This window comes from Schistocerca americana, chromosome 6 (assembly GCF_021461395.2).
Source record: "Schistocerca americana isolate TAMUIC-IGC-003095 chromosome 6, iqSchAmer2.1, whole genome shotgun sequence".
NCBI lineage: Eukaryota > Metazoa > Arthropoda > Insecta > Orthoptera > Acrididae > Schistocerca > Schistocerca americana.
The window spans coordinates 35001473-35026900 of NC_060124.1; the positions used below are offsets into that span (position 1 = coordinate 35001473).

At 41.0% G+C, this 25428-nt stretch overlaps 1 protein-coding gene across 1 annotated transcript; it reads left to right on the forward strand.

Moving 5' to 3' along the window:
- The first annotated feature begins 2358 nt into the window (after window positions 1-2358).
- On the forward strand, window positions 2359-11089 carry LOC124619419 (U6 snRNA-associated Sm-like protein LSm7). The gene is made up of 3 exons (XM_047145788.1): window positions 2359-2514; window positions 8260-8440; window positions 10843-11089. The coding sequence occupies exons 1-3, from the start codon at window positions 2506-2508 to the stop codon at window positions 10980-10982; spliced, it is 330 nt and encodes a 109-aa protein (XP_047001744.1). The 5' UTR covers window positions 2359-2505; the 3' UTR covers window positions 10983-11089.
- The last annotated feature ends 14339 nt before the right edge of the window (window positions 11090-25428 follow it).

The window sequence follows — 25428 nt, forward strand, 5'->3', positions numbered from 1 at the left end:
GTTCTCCATATCACCTAAATTGTTTCCACACAGCAGTACAGTGAGTCTTCCCTTGGACGTTTTCCCGACGTGCACTTTTCACTTCAAATTACTAGAGATTTTGGATTGAAGGCAGTGCACGATTAAACAGTCCCGCTTCATCGGAATTCAACACGTTCGAGTCATCGCTCGCTGGTAGGTCGCGCAGTAGTAGTAGGAGTTTATCCTTCCAGATACAATTTACATTACATATCTTCCATGCCATTGCTACACTTTCCTGCACATAATTAGCTTCCCCACACACTTCATTCCACACGATGTTGTGCCTAGCTTTGAAACTGTCCAGCCATTCTGTGGCTGCCTTAAATTCCAAGTTCCTTAGCAGCTTTCAGGGCCTCACTCTGCAACATGGGTCCACATAAAGGTATGTTTTTTGCCCACATACTTACTAACCATTCCCACACTATCTTGTTAATTTTTTTCATTTCTTGTCGTCTTCGCCTTTCTTTTCATTTGCCCATACCCTTTCATCCACTCATCCTTCATCTTATCCTTGTTTCTTAATAAATTTGTGTTTTACCACATTTGAAACGCAATGTTATTTCGCCCACAGAGAATTTGTCTTTCTCATTCGCTTCAGTTGCCTTAAACTTTTCATCACGTTTTAGCGACAGATACATTTCGTTCAGCATCATGTTATCAAGTGCTACTCGTCAACTGAAACCGGCAGAAATAATGCAGGTAGATCGGAAATCTTGAGCTTGCCAGGCAACCCAAACTCATCTCTTTCACTGCGCAGACTGTAGCAGATTGTCCATAGGTGCAAAACAGTGTTCCAGTGTGCGCCCAAGCGAATCAGTAATAATTGGAAACAAGAAACGCCGATTAACAGAGATCTCACGAATGATCCATTCCTTTGAAGTACAGATATTGCGCGTAACTCGTTCGTTGTAGCACAGAGCGGCGCAGTTTGATGTCCACAGTGCAGCACAAAAATGTGTTAATAGCAAAAATCACAAGGACACTGTATTTTGTTTACATAGTATCTTTCAAAACAAAACAAACGGATATCATAGATATGGAACAGGACCATCCAAGTCTTCAGTGATGTTATTATCGACTGTTTTCAAATTTCGGTATGAGTTTTTCAGACTTGTCAGCAAAACATTCCACAATGCCTTTCACATGTTGGTCTTCAGATAGGCCGTAAACAGAACAGGACGTAACGTCAAGGTTTCTCGGGAAAATAGTGTTGATACTGATTCAATCGGGGGTAAGACGGCGTCGTCTGCCATTCTCACCGCAATCATTCATAGTATAGGAATGGATTCTGTGCTTCTGTGTCTTCTAAAGCCCAATTCACACTGGCTGACACGTCACATCAAAGCATCCCGCAATACATTTCAAATAGAGGGATCACACAGGCTGTCAATGGAATGTCACGTCACGTGCCTGCGTTTAGGAGACAAAGGTACATTCATTTTTAAAATATTCTTCTACAGGAAGTGTTCGCTTCGTTTATTAGATCGTAATGCAACAGTTTTTTTTTTCATTTCCTGCAGAAGAATATTTTAAAAGTGAATGTACCATTGTCTTCTAAACGAGGGCACAGCAGCATTGTTCGACAGTGAAACAACAGTTTTATATTATTATTGTTAATTCCGATTGTTTTTGTGTACAAGAATGTGTTAACTGAATGTATATTTGTTTTATCTACTGCACATATAGGAAGTACAGTTCACGAACCGTGTTACATTTTCATTTAGCGCAGTTATACCGTTTGTGCGTCGTCCGAAACAACCAATAGCAGCACACGTTAACAGTTCATAGCGCGCCCAGCTAAAATGGCAGTTCTAAACTGAAGGGATAATGCATATACTGTGTATTATATTTTGGCCTATTGGTTGGCATAGTATTACCGTGACAAATCCTACATCATCGAGAGATGATGGATGAATAAAGATAAATGCATTAATTTCCGATTTTAGCATATGACGACACTGTCGGAAGTTTCTTCTCGAGAAACCATGACGTGACGTCACTTTCCATTGACTGCCTCTGTGTGCCCCGCTATTTGAAATAATGAAATGTATTGCGGAATGCTTTGACGTGATGTGTCAGCCAGTGTGAATTGGACTTTAAAAGACACAGAAGCACAGAATCCATTGCTTTACAACGAATGATTGCGGTGAGAATGGCAGACGACGCCGTCTTACCCTCGATCGAATCAGTATCAAAACTATGTTCCCGAGGAACCTTGACGTGACGTTCCGTTCTGTTTATGGCCTATCTGATTACCAGCATGTGAAAGGCATTGTGGAATATTTTTGCTGACAGGTCCAAAAAACACATACTAAAATTTGTGGTCATTGGATATTAACATCGCTGAAGACTTGGATGGTCCTGTTCCATATCTATGATATCCGTTTGTTTTGTTTTGAAAGATATTGTGTAAACAAAGTGCAGCGTGCTTGTGACTTTGTGTTGCAGAGTGTTACGAACAGTAATTAGTTTCTGCGTTGAAGAATGACGTCGGTAAGAGCCAACACTTATGATCCCTTCTGTGTGTCATTTGTATAATGTATAGTCATTACCGTGTTATTTAAGAAGAGGGAAAGAATGGTGTAATATTTTTTTTTTGAGCCAAAGGGGAAAATCTCTTTGCATCGCCTAAAATTTCTTGTCTCTCGTGTTATGGCTCAGCTTCTGCAGCTTTAACTGGTCATTCCAACCATAATTGTTATTTAAAATGAAGACGTTTCCATTCGCATACTTCCTCTCCGGATATGAATATTATAGCTGGTATGGCGTCACTAGGTAAAAGACGAACAGAATAAGAAATATCCACTTAACTTTTGCCATAGGATCTTTTACTTCTTCTCTCGGGAGTGATTCAGAGCAAAAAAAAAAAATGTCCAGTCAGTCATTAGATACTTTCATTTAATTTCTGTTATCGCCAATTTCTTGATTGACAATTTGATTCATTTGCCAACTTACTAGATTATCGTCGCTAAATAGTATAACCGAGTTTTATTAAATATTTGCTTGAAAATATCACGAATGTCAGTGTCAGGCAAGTCATTACATTTATTATGTACAGCTGAAACCACTGTGATATTTTACCATTTACACAAGAAGCGCCTGGTGAAACCTAGAACTGCGATGATATTCTAGCAAATTATAACTGAAAGACACTTCATTCGCATTATTTTTACGTGTATGTATGTGCAAACTAGCACAGTGGTAAAATTGTAGCTCCTTCAGTGTACTGTTAGTATTCATGGTACAGCAGTAGTATTTCATTGGCATTATTTTTACGTGCATGTATGTCCAAACTAGCACAGAGGTAAGATTGGAGCTCCTGCTGTATACTATTAGTATTTATGGTATAGCAATAGTATCGCTTAAATTTCCAGTTGACTACTACATGATGACCAAGGAAATTATTATACCTGTATTATATTAAGCACACACTTGCTGTTTTAAGAACAAAGCAGATGTACTAAAATAGTAGAAATCAAATGTCAACCTGTAGGATGTGTGGAAGGATGTAAATGTATTATCAATAGCAGAGAATACATGCAATATGTATAATTAACATGGACTGCAGAATCAGCTCTTGCCTAGAGTGAGATATTGAAGTGCTAGCCAAAATGCAATTACAGTGTAACAAAAAGCAATATCCACAAACTGTTTTCTGGCTTTTATCACCACTCCCCATGTTTTAGATATAATAATTTATTTGGTATTAGCAATTGATGCTTTTAAATGCAGCCCAGTTGGCAAATATGGGGTGTCTGAGAAACCAGCTTGCTCGGATCACTAGACAACATTCAAATAAATCTTATTAATGAGTTTTATTACAAAATGAAAAGATTACAATATTTATCATGGCAATCACACCGATGTGTCGCAAGGAAAGAGTGACATATGAAATAATCAAGTTTCTTAACTGTTTAACAATTCCAAGTTTGAGCTACACAGAATTTACAAGCAACTAGTGTTGACACTCTGGGCCATGACCAGTCAGGCGCGGCGCTTATGTCCTCTAAGCATAGAGGCCGCTGCTGTCACGTTATCGTCTTGGAGAGGGTTCGGTCAGCGTGCAATTGGCTGATGTCTTCTCACAGCCCTCTGCTCTGTCGCTCCCGACTGGCGTCCCGATGCTTGACTTTAGACTGTAGCAGATGCAATACTGTGTCACCAGACCAGCGACTTCAGTAACATAGTGGCGATAACAGCCTGAAGAAACAGCCAGTGGATAACATCACTAACAACATGAAAACAGTAGCAAAACAAAGACCAATGAACTAATGGGACCTCACCAGCAACAGGAAATATTTGGATGGGGATATGCTTGCTTATAACTCCTTAAAACTTATAAAATCTTGAAAATGTCAGGCTGCAGTGGAAAAATAGATGTTTTTTTTAATTGGGGATGTGATGTATAAAAAGAGATTGCTGGCTTCACAGCCAACAAAATATTGTTGGCTTCCATACTATCACCTTCCAACTAATGTAAGCTTCAGAGTACACTTCACATGCACGTTTCTACTACATTTTTATAGAATTGCTTTTTATTTGACAAATTGGTGGCTTTGCAAATCTCAACCAGACTGTTACCTTTCAGCTGGTACTAGGTCCCAGGATAGTCACTACAATGGCCACTAAGAAAAGAGTGAGAATCAGAGTGGCACTATTGCAATCTGCTTTTTTTTCTCTCTCTTTATTCACTAGACGTATGCCTATAGGTCTAGTACACTATGTGATCAAATCTACCACCGACAATAACTAAGTGACATATTGTTAAAGAACATTTAACTAAAGGTGATGTAGTGAGCTTTGTGTATGCAAACAAGAAGATTGTTCTTCAAAATGTGAGATGTAATTGCTGGGAAAAGTAAAACTTGTAAGTTTTTTTCTGTGTGTATGTCAGAAGCAGTGCAGGACTTCCTTGTAACTTGTGGGGATCTTTGCAGTTGTTTGGCTTGAAACTGATGCATATACTGTAGCAAACCCCTTACTTTTGTGGGTGATTTCCTGCCAAGTCAGGTCTTTAGTGTGGTGTGCTGTCAGTTTCACCTCCTTAAGTACTCCTTCATTAACAGTTGAAAAACTAAAATTCCATAATTATGAGAGTAAAGTATGTGGTCAAACATTTTTTGGTGAAGTGATGATTGTACTACATTTATTTGAAGACCAAGCTACAGTTAATCAGCAGGATGTTCATGACTCTACCAGTAGATTACTTATAACACCATATGAATTAGAATTTAATATCTGTATGTATTATTGCTTGCATTTTATCAACAGTGTACTCTTGGGAAAGGGGTAGACTTAGCTGGTAAAAGCCTTGAATGAATCTCTGAAATGTAAGATGGCTTAATACGTTAGATTGTTGTCCAGCAAAGGATTTGGCTAAACGCGTGGGCCAACAAATGATTTCAACTTGTCAGAAGTGCTTAATACAACGAAGGCTGCTAGAATAATAATAATTAGATTAGATTAATACTTGTTCCATAGATCATGAATAAATCTGTGTTTACTGTTAGTGTTTTTTCCACTCACAGTAATTATATTATTATTATTATTATTATTGGCGAATTTTCCCTAAAAGGAAATCGTTAAGCTTATGACTTTGAAGGCTTGTTCTTCTTGTCCTTCCAGTACTCCTTCATTCTCTTGGAGAGGGCCTCTTTTCTCTCCTCAGACCATTCTTGTTTGGTCCGCTGTTTTAGCGCTTCTGACTTTACTTCCCAATTGTCTATGTGTTTTCGGAAGGTGCTTCTGTCTGTGGTGTTTGTGGTGCCAATTGCTTGTAGGTCTTTTCGGACTCCTTCCATCCAGGGTGTCGAGACTTTAAGTGTCTTGATGTGTTCTAGAATTTTCTTGGTGAGTCTTGTTTCAGGGAGTCTATCTAAATGTCCGTAGAATTTAAGGCGCCTTTTTCTCATATCGTTCTCGATGTTCGAATATGCTTCTACTGTTGAGTTCTTCTGTAGTCTGTAGCCATCTGGTGTGGGTCTTCCTCCTAAAATTTTCCTCATGATTTTGCGTTCTTCTTTTTTGATTTCTTCAATTTTGATTTTCCTGTTGAGTGCTAGTGTTTCGCTGGCATACAGTACGGCGGGTTTGATTACTGTGTTATAGTGTCTGATCTTGGTGTTTCTGGAAATGCATTGTTTGTTGTAGACGTTTCGTACCATGCCTAGTGATTTCCGTGTCTTCTGTTGTCTGTCTTCGTAAGCCAGTTTCTCTGTTCCGGTCGGTTCGATGATTTCACCTAGGTATCTGAAGTGTGTGACACCTTTAATTTTGCCGTACTTGGTTGTGATGTCGTCGCCTTCTCTTGTTAGGACTTGCGTTTTTTCAAAAGAGATTTGTAGGCCGACTTTCTCGGCGCATTCTTTCAGGATTTCGATCTGTGTTTTTGCTGATGTTGGGTCATAGGTCAGTATCGCTAGGTCGTCTGCGAATGCTAGGTAAGGGATTTCCAGTCTTTTCCTTCCTAATGTGACTGGTCTCCAGGTGTTTTGTCTCCTGACTTCAGCTTCCCATTCGCTCATTACTTTGTCCAGGACGATGTTGAACAATAGCGGGGATAGTCCATCTCCTTGTCTTAGGCCAGTGTGGATTTCAAAGGGGTCCGAGATTTCGCCCATGAATTTGACTTTGGATTTTGTATTGGTTAGTGTCTGTTCGATTAGTCTTCGGGTCTTTTGGTCTAGGCCTTTTTCTCTGAGGATTTGGATGAGGGACTTTCTGTCGATCGAGTCGTAAGCCTTTTTTAAGTCGACGAAAGTGCAGATGATTTTTTTGGGGCTTGTCATGTGGGATTTTATGATTGATTTCAGGTTGAAGATTTGTTCGGGGCAGGCTTGTTGATTTGTTGAAGATTTTATTATTATTATTATTATTATTTTATTATTATTATTATGTCTGCCTCAGTAACAGAGTGGGGAGCATGGCTGACTGCCATGCTTGAGACCTGGGTTTAATTCCCAGGTGGCAAGGAGGTTTTATTTGCACAGGGTCTGGGCATTGTGTTGTCCTTATCATTATTTCATCTCCATACATGTGTCACATAAGGAAACTTGCACTAGGTGGCCGGACAACCCCAAAGGAGGGTCTCCCAGCCAGAAATGCCAATGATCCTCTCATTTTATTTTTATTATTAGATGTTATGCATTCTGCCAAAAAGCAGGTCTTCGCATGGCCGCTCTCCATGTCCTCATGCCTTGTACAGGCTCTTCATTTTTATGTAGATTATCGCTACTTGCTGTTTCTGGCCGTGTCGGTTTTTTTTGGTGTTTTGTGTGGTTTTGTATGGGGGTGGGTGTCTAAATTTGTTTATATTTAGTTTGCCCCCACCTAAAAACACCCCGTTTCCCGCACTTGTCCTGTTGGTGTCATTAGGCTTTTTGTGGAAAGTGTGCGTTTTTGTTTTTCAATGTATTTTCATCCTCATAATGTGTATGTACCGACTTTATATGCGCCATATTGGAATCATGGTTTATGGTCGTTTCCGCCATATTTGTAATGTCATGGGTCAAAGCAGATGGGCGGGATCGGACACTTCCGTATTTCCCCCCTTTCTCTGTCATCTCCTCCTTTCCACTTTCTGTGTCCATTTATTCGCACCCCTCTCTCCGTCTCTCTCTGGTTCTGTAGCAATATTCTAATCATAAGCCATAAATACAACTTTCTTGTTTGCTAACATACATCCTGACTGTGTCTGTCGGAATGTGCGTTAGAGTATTGTGTCAAAATTTGAAGTACATTGGTCAAGAACTTTTCATGATTGTTGGCAATGATGTTTCCTCTTTATATATTACATACACGTTTATATACATGTAAAAAAGATGTATAAAAAGGCACACATATTTGAATTCAGCGTTGCGTCAAAATTTCGAAGCAGTCAACGAAGACCTTTGAGAGATTTAAGATGTGGAACAAACAAACATGCATTTACATTTTTATATAGATTTTCCTTTTAATTATTACATAGGTATTTGTATATAGATATATAAAGATGTGTGTATTCGAATGCAGTGGTGTGTCAAAGTGCCAAGGGAATCAGTGAGGAACTTTCAGAGATTTAAGATTTTAAACAAAACACACACATGCTAGTAGGTATATAACAACATGTGTGTATTTGAATGCCACATTGTGTTAAAAATTTCAAAGTAAATGGTGAAGAACTTTTAGAGATTTATTATTTTGTACAAACATATGGTTACATTTTTTTATACAGATAAAATATGCCATTCAAAATTTCAGGTTCAGGTCCAAGGGGATCAGAAAGAAAAGAAAAGGAAAGAAAGTATTCTTGATCTCTCAAAATATCTGGAAAAAAACATCAGAGTGAAATTTGCTGGTGGCAGGGAGGCAGCTGGTGTGCTCAAGGGTTATGACCCTCTCCTTAATCTTGTGTTGGACAATACTTCAGAGATTCTTAGAGGTAATACAAATGTCTGACCACAAAAATATTTACTGTTTGGATTTATTTACAGTAGCTATCACCCCTTTCACCTTTTTGTGCATAAATAATTTTCTTAAAAGTACAGGGTGTACATAAATTCCAAGAACACTTTCAATTATTTATTGTAGAAGAACCAAACATTGTACAGATTTCATACATATGTCATTCTGAAGAGAAACCCTGAAAGTTTTTTTCATGTATACTGCCACAGTGTAGTTTGGTAATTTGCCGATAGTCAGCGCTAGTCGCAAACATGGTGAGTTCAGATGTGGAGCGAGCTGTTTCATGAAATGACCTCCCTGGTCAACAGATCTCACTTTGTATAACTTTTTTCTGTGGGGACAAATTAAAGATCTGGTGTATGTACTGTCTCTACCACATGATGTAACAGAGCCTCAGGAAAGAATACGGGAAGCAACTGCCACAGTTGACGATGCCATGCTGGGACGGGTATGCCAAGAATTTGATTACTGTATTGACGTCTGCCGGGTCACTTATGATTTGCATATCGAATGTGTGAAAAAAAAGGAAAAGAAAACCTTTTAGAGTTTCTCTTCAAAATGCAATATGCATGGCATCTGTACAATGTTTAGTTCTTGTGCAATAAAGTGTTCCCAGACTTTATGTGCAGCCTGTATGTAGTTTGATGTTGCAGCTAAATTTGTTCAAGAAAGCAGAGCAAATACTGAGCATTGTTTTATTTGCGGTAAACCTTCACTGTTTTGATACGATTGGTCTACCATTAGAATAACCACTTAGAAACAGTATTTAATGTGTTCTTGATATAAAAACAGCTTCGCCAGTGACAAAAAAATCTATAATTTGTTTTGGTTGTGAAGTCTAGTCGTACAATTTAATTTCATTTCACTTACTTATTCAGGGATCATCTTATAAGTAATTTTTTTTCCGTCAGTCTTCTGATTAATTGGCTGCAGCCCACCTTGAATTCCTCACTGGTGCCAACCTTATCATCTCAGTGTAGCTCTTGCAACTTAGGTTCTCAGTTACTTTTGGAATATCAACAAAATTGCGAAAAGGATAGGTTGTTGCAGCCTGGCCAGAGTGGCCGGAGATAGTAGTCACTTTGTGAGTGTATATATATATATATATATATATATATATATATATATATATATATATATATATATATAAAAAACAAAGATGAGGTGACTTACCGAACAAAAGCGCTGGCAGGTCGATAGATACACAAACATACACACAAAATTCAAGCTTTCGCAACAAACTGTTGCCTCATCAGGAAAGAGGGAAGGAGAGGGGAAGACGAAAGGAAGTGGGTTTTAAGGGAGAGGGTAAGGAGTCATTCCAATCCCGGGAGCGGAAAGACTTACCTTAGGGGGAAAAAGGTCTGTATGTGTGGATGGATATGTGCGTGTGTGCTAGTGTATACCTGTCCTTTTTTCCCCCTAAGGTAAGTCTTTCCGCTCCCGGGATTGGAATGACTCCTTACCCTCTCCCTTAAAACCCATTTCCTTTCGTCTTCCCCTCTCCTTCCCTCTTTCCTGATGAGGCAACAGTTTGTTGCGAAAGCTTGAATTTTGTGTGTATGTTTGTGTTTGTTTGTGTATCTATCAACCTGCCAGCGCTTTTGTTCGGTAAGTCACCTCATCTTTGTTTTTATATATAATTTTTCCCACGTGGAATGTTTCCTTCCATTATATATATATATATATATATATATATATATGTGTGTGTGTGTGTGTGTGTGTGTGTGTGTGTGTGTGTGTTTCTTCTCTTTTCTGAAGAAGGCTTTGGCAGAAATCTCAGTGTTTAACAATCTTTCATTGTGCATGTCTGCAGCTCAGTTGTTATCTTTACAGTGAGTAGTAATCTGTCATTTTTGCAGTGTTATTCATAATACTGTAAAACATATGAGTAGGGTTAATTTACACATCTTTCTTGTATTACTGTGAGAAGGTGCTTGTGGTATTTGGATATGTATTGCACTGCTGAACAGTAGTTAAACTGATGTACCAAATGGGAAAATGCATTCCTTGAACTATGTTGCTGCCACCTGACGTAGATAATGAGAGGAGAAAGGGGTAGGTAGATATATGTGAGAGCGTGATTAATGAATTGATAACAGGAAGCAAAATATACACCTCTAAGCAACTAGGCTGCCACCAATCACCGGACCTTAAGTTTAATCTTTGATCTCCCACCTGTCCATTTTTATGTGTATTGTTCCAGGATCCCAGATTTATTGTTTATTTTTCTTGGAATTTGTCTTCTTTGTCTTCAGTCTGTCCTTCCATTATATTATCTTTCCCCCTCCCCTTTTTGCAACTATACAAGGAATTTGTACTGTGCAGTATGCAGATTGACTGTCATAACCTGCCTAACACAGTATATTTTATACACAGATCCAGATGACCCATACAAATTGACGGAGGACACAAGAATGTTGGGCCTCGTTGTGTGTAGAGGAACTTCAGTAGTGCTTATCTGCCCCGTGGATGGAATGGAAAGCATACCAAATCCATTTGTTCAACAAGAAGCATGAACTATCACCAAAAAATATTTTCCTTTTCCTTTTGCATTTAAGTACCTATATAATTATTTGTAAATAAACTGATTCTTTTATAAATAAATATATTGGACAACTGTAAACCTTTACTTTCATTCTGGTATATGTATGTGAAATTTGAACAAAAGCCCACTGCAGAGAAGCAGAAGAGAATTTGTATTTAACAAAAGATTTGACTGTTGTGGATTTTTTTTACGTGCTTTGACAAATTTTTTATGGATAGCCCGTTACAGAACTAAACAGAAATTGTACTTTTGTCACTAAGTACACAAAAGAGTAATATTACAGAAAAAATTGATACATAAAAAGAAAAACCATACATATTGTCAAATTCAAAATGAGACTTCTATGTGAATGGAGACTCAAAGGAGAGTTAATCAAAGGGAAACAAGACCACTGGGAAAAGCAATCTACACAGGCAACTAGAACGTGGTACCTGCAAGAAACCACACACGAAATACTCTGCCAGAGAGAACCAAAACCCGATCAGTGCTGTGAGGTGGTTCCCTTACTGTGGGATGGACTGTAGAATTCTTTCAGTGTGAATTCCTGCTTAACAATGAAAGCACAGATTAGAAGCAGCACATTCATATAAGAACTGCCATACAGAGTACTTGAGGAAACTGTCAGCCATAAATTTATAGAAGAGGATCTTAAATTAACACTGAAGACCCAGGACCCTTCTTACTCTCAGACCTTCAGTGTGTTACGGAACTGCTTTAAACTTTTTCACATTAATTAAGAGTCATCTCCACTAATTCTAGTGGGAGTAATTATTATTTGCAGTCATTGATCACCTTGCTGACATTCTCCTTATTCTAACATTACAGATCAAAAAACTTTCACATTATCACTAAATTGTGAATTGACAACTGTAATTGAACTTGCAATTGAATCTGCAAAATATCGCTAGTCAAAGTTGATCCTAGTTCACAGCACGTGTAATAATTAATAGGTAGATTTATATTTAAGGTTACACTTTTATTTGCTAAAAAAGCAGAGTGAATGGTAATTCCATGTCATCTAATCAGGTGGACAGTATTGGTAGAAAGATAGTAGTTCACGCCTCTTTCTCTGGTAAGTGCATAGCGTGTAAGTGATGAAGGACTTTTATGGTCAAACATCATCATAATCCAAAATACCAACTACTAAAACTGGTACTCCAGTATATTAGGAAACTCTCTCTTCTCTCTTCCTTCTCTCTCTCTCTCTCTCTCTCTCTCTCTCTCTCTCTCTCTCTCTCTCTCTTTCGCCCCCCCCCCCCCTCCTTCTTCCCTCAGTCAATTGATTCTACTGTGGTACTTTACAAACCTAAATCTGCTCAGTCTTGACCCTGTATTTCAATACATGTAGGAGCAGTCATAACATCCTTTAGCCTGATCACAGTGACTGTGTATCATGGCTTCTGTGCCAAAACAAACTGAAAAAACTGGGAGCTGCCGGATCTATAACCAGTCAACTGTCAGGCACGACTCTGGGAGATCAGTTCAGTCCAAGTACAAAATGTGTACATGTCACAGTGACACTCCAAATGTGCTCAACAGCATTGAGGTCAAGTGACCTGTGAAGCATCCTTAAAAGTAGTGCTCCTAAAATAACTCCAACCATTTGGGAGTTACACGTCCTGCTGAAGGTGCAAGTTGTTTGTGAAGTGCTGTCGACGAGCAAACATATGTAGATTATGGGACAATAGGTTCCTGTATCATTTGCCATTGCCATCAAGAGATGGCAGATGTATCCATTTCGCCCCCAAAATGAGAATACCGCTATTATCTGCCAGAACGGTGCTCAATCAGCAAGTGGAAAGCATCCTCTCACATAGTTTTCAAAGTACTAATGCTTTGCTGTTGGCATGTACCAGGCAGTTCTGTGACCCATTTGCTTCCTTATACCATGTTTGGCATGTTGGTGTTGTGTTAAAAGCTGGATCTTAATTTTCAGTGCGCAGACTTAACTGTAGGCATGGCTTCTGTTCCCAAAAGTGACTTACTGGACCCATGTGAAACCACCTCTGCATCTGCATATAACTCTTTAAGCCACCATACAGTGCATATTGGTGGGCACTGTGTACCTATATTATTGATGTCTACCGTATTCCATTCACATACTGATCTGGGAAAAAGGACTGTCTATATGCCTATTTAATGCTATATTCCCTCTCATGGTCATAATCACTATGTAGCATATACGATGGTGGCTGCACAGTTATCTCACAGTCTTGTTTGAATACATGTTCTCTAAATTTTCACACCGGAGTTTTGCAAAAACTACATCAGGATTTCTATTCAGATTTCTCAGCATTTCTGTTACACTTTTGTATGGACTGCACTAACCTGTTATGAACATACCAGTGCATCTCTGTATTCTTGAAATGTCTCATATCATACCTATGTGATAAGAGATCTAAACTCTGGAATTGATCACACTAGTGTCTTGTATCCAGTTTGCTTTACAAATGGATTGCATTTTCTCAAAACTCTTTCAACAAATCTAAGTCTCCCATTCGACCTTACCTAAAACAGCTTCTACTTGATTGTCTCATTTCATAACCTTTCCTAGTATTACCCCTAAATACATATGACATGGTGTACTCAAGATGTTCACCACCAATGTTTTCATTACACACTATCGTGTCATTAGTATTATCTTACATCTATCCACACTTAGAAAGAGGTGCTTCTCTAATACACGGAGCAAATTTCATCCAAGTGTTTGTGCATTTCCATACTGTGGCCCAACAGTGCCATCAGTAAACAATCTGATAGTGTCACTCATCCTAGCTGATAAATCATTTATGTATATTGAGAATATTAGAGGTTGTATTATGCTTCCTTTTGGAACACCCAATGTTACTAATGTTTCAATCTAACATTTCCTACCCAGTATAACATACTTGACTCTGTTAATTATTTGCTGAGCCAACCACATATCTGCAAAGATACCTTTTTGGTCATGTCTTGGTTAGTAGTCTACTATGTTGTACAGTGTCTAAAGCCCTTTGGAAAACTACCTATTCACCTGCATCTGTTGTTTGAAAGAGGTTGTTTATGAATAAAGCAAGAAGCAAGCAAGCTGTGTTAATGGATTTCAGGTCTGCCTCATGCATACAAACCCCCCCCCCCCCCCCCCCCTACACACACACACACACACACACACACACACACACACACACACACACACCTAAGTATGGTTCATCACTTTTGTGCCATTTTCAGTGGATACTCTTTATTCAGTTCTGTAAAATGGAAACATGTTTTAAGTAATTATTTTTATTTATTGTTCAACTGATTTAACCTTTACTAGGCACAGCCTCTTTAGCCTTAAACTAAGAAATACAATCTCAGTCGCTGTTTTCATGCCTCCGTGTCTCCTGACACCCTCCACCAGTTGAAGCCTGTGACTTTCTTCAGTTCTTTAGTCCAGTGAGCAGGTGGTCTACCCTTGTGGTCATAGTGTTGCTGCAGGACTCCACTCTAGTACTGCCTTTGTCCATCTTCTGTCAATTTTTTGTGTGGTATGTCCTGCCCATTTCCATTTAAGAGTGTTAGTTAGCTAGCTACTTGTTCCATAGATCAAATTCATGGTAAACATTATGATGCAGAACTTGTCAACACAACATACATAGAACACTTCATCTCTCGATATATAAAAGGCAATGTTTCGACTGATGGACCCACTCACTGACTTATCATTGCCCAGCCCAAACCACTAAGAATAGAAATTCGAAATTTCCAGAGCGTAAAATACGGGATCAAAGGGTTATTGAAAATATCTCTCTAGTGAGGCAATTAGATGTACGAAAATTAGTATTTGGCTTCTCAGTCAGAAATAAAGAAATATGTTTTTCAGCATTTTTGGAAATTTAACCCCTATGGAGGTGAAATAGTGGGTGAAAGTTGTTTTTAAATAAATCACTATTAAAGAACTGTTAAAGTATTTTTAAAGCTTTTATCTGCAAAAGTTTGTGTTTGTCTTCTTTGTCAGATGTTAAAAAATAAGCATTTCACTGTTTTTGGAAACTTAAACCCTACATGGGTGAAATGTTTCATGAAACTATTTCATTGTGAAAGCATTTGTAAAGCTAAACCTTTGAAAATTGGTGTTTGGCTTCTCAGTTAGAAACGAAAAAAATAGTGTGTCACTGTTTCTGGAAATTGAATCCCTCAGGGAGTGAAATAGGAGCTGAAAATTTTTAAGACTGTATTTAGTTATATTGAAAAAACTTTAAAGATAAATATATGAAAATTGGCATTTTAAAGAAATATGCCCTAAGGTCAGTAAGTCAACATATTTTCATTCATTGATGCCTTATGGGATACTATTCTGAGGTAGCCCCGCACTCGGATGAAAAGTAATAACTGCACAATAGAAAGTAACTAGAATTATTTGTGGAGTTTGCATATGTACATCTTGAAGGTATATCATTAAATACCTGGGCATATTAACTACAGCATCACAACAGTATCTTTATTCACGGGTGAAATTTGTTATCAATAATGTATCTAAGCTTAACAACAACAGAGACATTCAGAAGTACAACACTTGAAGAAAAAATGATCTGCATTGCCCTTTAACGAATGTAAGTTTTGCACAAAAAAGAATGAAATACACAGCTGTAAAACACATTGACAGTCCACCCATGGAAGTAAAATAGCTGACAAGTGGCAGAAACATTTCCAGATTTAGATTAAAGAACTTTTAGCCCAAAGTTGGCAGTTATTCTTATGGCAAAAGTAGCTGAACGTAAACAATTCAGCAGATGTCCGTGTGTGGCTTTTCCAGTTGAACTTCCCATCAATATGCACACCTAAGAACATACAATTTTCTATCGCATTTATTATTTTTTGTGGTATACTAGATTAGTAGGAGGAGATGGATATTTGTGACAGTACGAAACTACATGAATTGTAATTTTTCAAAGTTTAAACCTATCCCATTTGTGGGCAAAACCATTCAGTAACTTGCACAAAACAGATCTTTTACTATTTCCTTTGTAGATGCTTATTTTCTCAGCTTCACAACAATGCTTGTAAAATCAACAGACAGGACTAATTCTGCATACTGATTCAAATAAATTGGCAGTTCCTTCAAATAAAGCAAGAAAAGTTGTGGGCCAATGATCTAACCTTGTGGGGTTCCCACTGTAATTTCTCCCCATGCAGATGATGTGGCATTCCTCTTTGTATTAGTCAAATGGCCTAAGATAACTACATGCATCCTGTTTCTCAAATAAGAACTTGTGGGGACAGAAGTTCTATGGACTTCCGTCCCCAAGAATATTGCTGCAAACAACAGTGTCTCTGGACCTTGGACAGTGGGTTCTAAGACACCAAGTGTTTAAGTTGTATCTGTTCATGTAATGCATATAAATAAATATTGTCTATGTGAATCAGTAATGTTGAGAGTCATTACACATCATGAACATTGTGTTCGTTACCCAAATCCTGCATTGGTGACACTGAGTTTTTTGACAACACACCGCGACATTTTCGTGTAACACATTGCTCCACCTCCACCTGATGTGAGAATCCAACACCTTGTCAGTGTGGATCCTACACACACCGTTGATCAGCCAGCTACAGTCAACGATAGCAAGTGTTTATCTAACGACTTTTCACTGCTTCAAGACAGAAACTGCAATTCTTCTGCATTTAATACCTGCACAACAACGCAACCATTGGCACAGTCGACCACAGTGCCTTTAATGAACACTGAAAACAGTGCTAGAGTGCTTATGTGGACACTAACCCTGTGAGACTACATAACGAAGAGATGACGACGATTGGTGGCAATGCACAATGGCGTTATTATGCTGCCCCCGCCATTGTCGAGCACAATATTCCAATTGATATACATTCAGCTAGTACTAATGCTACTTGCAAGTCTCCCTATCAATCAAGTGACTCTACCATTATTGAGATGTCAGGCATTGACAGACCAATTACAGACAACAACCACAGACGTAACAAACGCAGGGCAGTGTATTTGGTGGTCTCAGGGACAGATAGTGCAGGTTAACGGTGATTTTGAACAGAATGGCATATTTCCAAAAACTGATTTCGCTCTCGCATATCACGCGGATGACATCGCGGCAGCCATGCTGCATACCACGGTACACCTCAGGCATGACATAATGGCCATGTCAGCCGCACCACTCCCCACAGCCCAGCTCCCACCGGGATATGCTGATGCCCGTTGCATGCTGGTACGAACGCACGATATGATCATTTTACCAGAACCGCACATCAACCGCTGCCAGGACGCCACAACAGACACATCAACAGTACTACGGCCACAAGAGGGATATCCGAATTACAACGTGACTGCTACACCACCCACACTGACAATGAAAGGCGTCATGTTTGAGCCAGACATCACCACCACGCCTACAGTGAACCCCGTGCCATGTGGGTCGACGATGATTACAAGACACACTGCTGATCATATGGGCACACCACAAGGACCTCCCACGCCGTGGTGGCCTCCGACCGACCGTGACTTCAACCCACCTACTGCGATGCGTGTTACGCCCTAGAGGGACTACGCTGTTAACATGGACTTACTTGCTACGCCACCCAAGCCCCGCACTATGTTTCGTTACACTGACGCCACCACAGCAACCGTAACGCAACTAACAGAACAGTGTGCACAGTGGACACACATACAAACTGTGATATCCAACAGAACTATATTTCTCCAGAGTCTGCTGATACCTCTATACATCACATGGGTGACAGCACAGAAATATCAGCCGCGCCACGACACTCGCCACTCCACGGGTGTGACGTCACTGCCCGACCGGCAGCGCCGCATGCAAGACCACAGCTCCAACCGGAATACCACGCCAGACCTTGCCGACAGGTACAACAAACAGTGGCCAGACCTCATCAGGCCACCACAGTTGGTCCGAGCAACGTTGCGACTACTGCCAACACAAAACGACCTCTACAGGAACCACCCACCGTCTATCGAACTCCACCTGCCGCCCATTCACACAAACTCACCAGAATTGTGCTTTGCTTTATGCAGATGTATGATGAGGATGGCAGGGATTGAGGATGACCAGAGCAAACTGTTAATACTTCTCAACCACCTCGGAGAACAAGTGGATCTGGTCAGCGATCTACTGCTAAATACTCCGACTGCACACAAATATGAGATGGTGAAGTCACTAATATTGCAACAATTACCACACACGCCGGAGCAACAACTGCACCTCACCATTAACGAGATAATGCTGGGCAATGACACACCACTGATGTTATGGCACAACTGTGCCACCAGACACTGATCAGTGCCAGGACACCCATCTACGACCACCATGACAGCGATGGATACGGTGCATAACAAACAAGGATGGTAGCAATGGCAGACACGGCGCAGACACCAGACAACCTCCCCCCCAGCTACCTTCCAGGCCACAACCACTGCAGAGCCCCAACAATCACAGTGCACATGCCCAGCTGCTGCAGGAAATAAACAAACAAGGGAAATGGCCGACAAGGGTCGTGACAACATGGCCAACAATGGTCATGACAACACAGCCCAGCCAAGACCAAACAACAAGCAGCTACCGCTGGTTTCACATGAGGTTTGGCACTGACGCACGCCGCTGCCAACAGCCATGTGACTACCCAAACTACACTGAAAGACTGGCCTAGGCCCAACAGCCCACCTCCCTACAACAAGTTGCCTTTCTACTGGAGATAGCAGCACACGCACACACGCGCACACACACACACACACACACACACACACACACACACAGAGGCAGACTGCGTCGACTGTTTGCTATGACCACTACACCAGTACCTGCTGGTCAATACGGGTGCAAAATTCAGCACGCAAACCCACATATCATCGCATGAGATTACAAGCCCTCAACCATACAACTCTGAGCGGCAAATGATTCAGTAATAACGGTAATGGGGACTACCTCCGCTATGCTCTAGCTAGACGACCACACACCACGTCCATGGACTTACTTTGTGGCCAAAACGGTGGAACTGGTGCTCGGAGCGGACTTCCTCCATCATTACCGCCTCATCCTGGCTCTCAGCAAAGCTCTGTTATTACAAGACGATGGACTACACCCTATAGGGGGCATCTGCAGTGACAGTCTGCCGACCACTGCTAGACATCGAGACCACAGCAGATCTGTGCATTACAATGTGCAACACTGTGCGACGAACTCCATGAAATGACGATGGCCTACGAAAACATCTACAGAGAGAACAACAATTACAAAGCATGTACAGAGAACGAGCAGCTATGCAGCCGCCACCAAGAACTGGACAGCCAACTGCAACAAATACGGCAACAACTGCAAATGGCCCGGCCGGTGGACCCAAGAGCCACAGGATAACTGTACAACCACTAGCACAGATACACAGGTCAGTACATTGCCTATTATACTCGGTGATGCAGCTCTCGCATCCGGGTTGAACAGCGACAATGTTTCTGCTCTCACAAGCGGGTTACCCACTGACAAGACCACCATCCCTGCAGACAGATTGGACAACAGGATTTCGCCCCCTGGACCACACCTACCAAACAAACCAGTTAGCATAGTTACGGACGGCACCATCCACAGAGTTAACATGACTCCAGGACCGCCCATACGCCGCCTCCCACACTGCCTAGTCTCCCATAGACTAAAGGCAGCCATTGAAGAATTTCTCCAAGGGTGGTACAATCAGACCTTCAGACAGTTCATGGGCATTACCTATCGCTATGCGGCCTCTGCAGCAACTACCGGTACCTCAATGCCAGAACGATTATAGATAGCTACCGGGTCCAGAATATCCAAGATTTCGAACACAATTTGGCAGGGGCAACCATCTTTGGCGTACAGGACTGTAAAAGAACATACTCCCAAATACCGATGGCCCAGGAGGAAATTCACAAAACAGCCAATATCACTCCATTCGGTTTATATGAATTCTTATTCATGCTGTTCAAGTTGAAAAATGCTGCACAGACGTGGCAAAGATTCATTGATGGGTTGTTTTTCAATGTGCCACACTGTTACTCTTATTTAGACGATTTAATTACATTCTCAAAATCCAAAGGAACATGAACGACACCTGCATGTAGTAAATGACAAGCTGTCACAACATGGGGTGGAAATTAATACTGACAAATGCCAACTGCGACAGCCTTGCGTCACGTTCGTCAGCCACCTAGTTGACGCAACAGACATACGGTCCACACAGGACAAAATTGAGCAGATTACTAACTGGTCCCCTCCCACAAATTACCAAGAACTACATAAATTTCTCAGCGTTGTCAATTCCTACCAATGACACCTACCCCAGGCAGCTGAAACTCTACTTCCCATCACAGAAGCTCTACAGGTGGAAAAATACATCGGGGAAGAGGAAGCTAACATGGACAGCCAAGATGCATAATGCATTTGACAACATTAAAGCTCAACTAACCCACACCGTCACACTCGCACTACCTTCACTGGATGCTCGTCTTGTCATTACATCAGACGTGAGCAACTGAGCGATAGGCAGGAAGTGCCAGGGATGACACAATCTCTCCGTTTTTTCTGAAAGAAACTGACAGACTCTCAAAGGAACGGTCGGCCTTTGACCACAAACCACTGGCCATGTACAAAGTGGTGCCCTACATCCACGATGATACTGAAGGAAGACCGCTTACTATCTATACAGGCCATCGACCATTAGCTGATGCAGGAAAGAATCCGTCTGTCAATGCCACACCAATCTCACAGTTCACAACAGATGTTTACCACATGTGTGGAGCAGACAATATGGTTGAGGATTACCTGTCCCACCTAGCAGCCGTGACCACTCTAGTATTTTGATAACCTCACATACAGACCTGGAGAGATTCTTGTCAGGCGGTAACATGGGATTACAACTACGACTGTGCCCTGTGCCCAGAACCAACAAACTACCTCGGTGTGATGTGTCAATGGGGAGGCAACAACCTCTTGTCCCTGCCAACTATCGCCAAACAATATTCGCCTTGCTCCATAACTTAGCTCACTGCTAAGTGCGTCCACAACGAAACTAGTTTCAGAGCGTTATGACTGGCTGAATGTGATGAGGGATTGTGCCACTAAGACACGAACGTGCATTCCTCGTCAGAGGCTGAAGAGAGGACGGCACAACCAGCCACTGTTAGGGAGCCTCCCTGTCCTGTAGGGCCGTTTTTGCCATGCACATATACAGGGTGTTTCAAAAATGACCGGTATATTTGAAACGGCAATAAAAACTAAACGAGCAGCGATAGAAATACACTGTTTGTTGCAATATGCTTGGGACAACAGTACATTTTCAGGCGGATAAACTTTCGAAATTACAGTAGTTACAATTTTCAACAACAGATGGCACTGCAAGTGATGTGAAAGATATAGAAGACAACGCAGTCTGTGGGTGCGCCATTTTGTACATCGTCTTTCTGCTGTAAGCGTGTGCTGTTCACAACGTGCAAGTGTGCTGTAGACAACATGGTTTATTCCTTAGAACAGAGGATTTTTCTGGTGTTGGAATTCCACCACCTAGAACACAGTGTTGTTGCAACAAGACAAAGTTTTCAACGGAGGTTTAATGTAACCAAAGGACCGAAAGGCGATACAATAAAGGATCTGTTTGAAAAATTTCAACGGACTGGGAACGTGACGGATGAACGTGCTGGAAAGGTAGGGCGACCGCGTACGGCAACCACAAAGGGCAACGCGCAGCTAGTGCAGCAGGTGATCCAACAGCGGCCTCGGGTTTCCGTTCGCTGTGTTGCAGCTGCGGTCCAAATGACGCCAACGTCCACATATCGTCTCATGCGCCAGAGTTTACACCTCTATCCATACAAAATTCAAACGCGGCAACCCCTCAGTGCCGCTACCATTGCTGCACGAGAGACATTCACTAACGATATAGTGCACAGGATTGATGACGGCGATATGCATGTGGGCAGCATTTGGTTTACTGACGAAGCTTATTTTTACCTGGACGGCTTCGTCAATAAACAGAACTGGCGCATATGGGGAACCGAAAAGCCCCATGTTGCAGTCCCATCGTCCCTGCATCCTCAAAAAGTACTGGTCTGGGCCGCCATTTCTTCCAAAGGAATCATTGGCCCATTTTTCAGATCCGAAACGATTACTGCATCACGCTATCTGGACATTCTTCGTGAATTTGTGGCGGTACAAATTTGCCTTAGACGGCACTGCGAACACCTCGTGGTTTATGCAAGATGGTGCCCGGCCACATCGCACGGCCGACGTCTTTAATTTCCTGAATGAATATTGCGATGATCGTGTGATTGCTTTGGGCTATCCGAAACATACAGGAGGCGGTGTGGATTGGCCTCCCTATTCGCCAGACATGAACCCCTGTGACTTCTTTCTGTGGGGACACTTGAAAGACCAGGTGTACCGCCAGAATCCAGAAACAATTGAACAGCTGAAGCAGTACATCTCATCTGCATGTGAAGCCATTCCGCCAGACACGTTGTCAAAGGTTTCGGGTAATTTCATTCAGAGACTACGCCATATTATTGCTACGCATGGTGGATATGTTGAAAATATCGTACTATAGAGTTTCCCAGACCGCAGCGCCATCTGTTGTTGAAAATTGTAACTACTGTAATTTCAAAAGTTTGTCTGCCTGAAAATGTACTGTTGTCCCAAGCATATTGCAACAAACGGTGTATTTCTATCGCTGCTCGTTTAGTTTTTATTGCCGTTTCAAATATACCGGTCATTTTTGAAACACCTTGTATATTTAGTGGGGCCAGTACCTGAATCTAACAGATTTTGTTATATCCTGTCGGTCATTGACCAAACGATTCGGTGGGTGGAGGCTGCACTACTTAGGGACATATTAGAAGGGACAGTAGCGAGATCGTTCATCCACCTATGGATAGCGAGGTTTGGCTGCTCCGAGTCACTAACACCCAATCAGGGCAGACAATTCGAATCAATCCTGTTTATGGAACTGTTCCGCCTCTGCGGCTGCCACCAATTCCATACCACAGCCTACCATCTGCAGCCAAACGGCCTAGTGAAATGGTGGCACCACATGTTGAAAACAGCACTGTTATGCCATGATAACGAGTGGTTAGAGGTCCTAGCCTGGGTTTTGCTGGGTATCAGAATCGTTCACAATGAGGACCTCAATGTTTCGCTAGTGGAGACCCTCTACGGCAAAGCAGGCCTTGTATGACGGGTCAGAGATTGAATACACAGCATCAGAGTCCCACCACACAACACCCACTGTATTTGTGCACAAAAACCTAGACTTTCACTCATGTAATACTACGCACAGACACCATCTAGCCAGCGCTGCACCCAGCATTCAGTGGACCGTATAAAGTACTAAGATGGGGACCCAACACATTCGAAATCATGCTAGCCAGCAAACCCACTACTGTATCTGTCAATAGACTGAAGCCAGCAAGGACTTTGGCGGAGACACCGCGCAACAGTACTGCCCCTTTGGCCTCACAACATGACACAACCCCGTTTTCTGTCACAGTCAATGTAAACACTATCTTCCAGAAGATATCACAGTGTCTCTACATGGCACAACAATCGTGGTGTCTGCCATCTACGAAAACCGACAGTTCGGCAACAACATGGTGTCGTGATTATTATACCACTCCACACCGATAGCACAATCAGTCGATATAGCCGCACTGTTATCTACACTATCCAGCGATGGCATCCTACATGTGTCAGCCCCAGAACACAACACGGAAAACCGGACACCCCCACCAAAGGATCACGTACAACCACTGATGGATGACCTAATGATTGCACCTCCAGTACCACCTATTCAGCCAGTACCGATGTCACGAAGAGGCAGACCGCAGTGCTGACCAAGACATGTAGATGAGTACAAGCTCAACAGTGTCTCCAGAGACGACCTGCACCACACTGCAACACAACTTCAGCATTCCATGCCTTTGGGGAGGAGGGGGGGGGGGGGCTATGGACTACTGTCCCCAAGAATATCACTGCAAAAAAACAGTATCTCTGGACCTTGGGCAGTTGGTTTCTGAGACACCAGTTGTTTAAGTTGTATCTGTCTGTATAATGTATATAAATAAATATTGTGTATGTGAATCGGTAATGTTGACAGTCATTACACATCATGAACATCGCATTCGTTACCCAAATCCTACAAACTAAACCAGGCATTTGCTGAACTACGTATTTCATAAAAAAAACTTCTCTAATAGAAATTGTGGTGGAGACAACCGAATGCCTTTGACAGCTCACAGAAGATCCAATTAGTGCTGCTTACCAATCAAAGAATTTATTATATCCTCTACAAACATAGAACTAGCTGACTTAGCAGACTGGCCTTTTTGAAATCCAAACTATGATAGATTACATATCCCATTACTACGCAAGTGGGTGACAACTCTGGAGCACATTACCTTCTCAAAAATTTTAGAAAATGATGTAAGTAGTTATTGACAACATTTTACAGAAAGTCTTAACAATGACACACTACAATCTTTCTGGGAAAACACCCCGAGTTAATGATGCATTATATAAGTGACTAAGAACATTACTATTACAGGGCCACCACTTTTTAATATCTTATTGGAGATATTATCCACCCCATATCAACTTTTACTTTTAGAGTCTTGATGATCTTCCTTATTTCAGATAGAGATTAATTTTTAATGCACTAAGTGTCCTCTTTATTGCTTCTTCAGTGACTGTTTTGCTTTCTCTTCTGAATTACTTGCATCAATTTTCTCACTCATTTTAAAAAAGTAATAATTAAAAATACCTGTTACACTTGCAATTTATTTTAAAATGCTCACAGTCTCTTTAGCTGAAATAATGTCTCTTCTGTTGCTTCTTTTCCTGTCTCTCTTTTAACAATATTCCATACTGGCTTTAATTTATTGTCTGATCTGCCAGTTTCTGAAAGATGCGCATACTCCTGCTTTTTACAACTATTCTTAATATATTTCAGTATAGTTTATACCTGTATTAAGAAAATATTTCTCGGTTATTACTTGTTCTAGTTATTTTGTAAGAGTCCTTTTTTCATTGTGAACAGACTCTGGTGCTTGTAGTGATCCAAACTTTCTTTAATGACTTGCTGTTCTTACATAAAATTATGTTTTTAGGAAAACTACTCTCAGAAATGGATACAAACTCATCAAGAAATAGTTTGAATTTAAATTTAGAATCATTGTAAACTTCACTCCAGTCAACAGTTTTAGGCTTTCTTTAAAATCTTCAGTAGTTTTGGCATTAATCAGCCTGACTGTTTTCCGAACAGTACATGGAGCTAAGTTCTATAATGTGACCAACTGTGCACCATTATTTGACAATACAGTTACCAATGGAGAGCCATGTTTTTCTTTAACTTCTGCTTGTTGAATGAATATATTATTCATATGGGGTACTATTGTCTTAAACAAC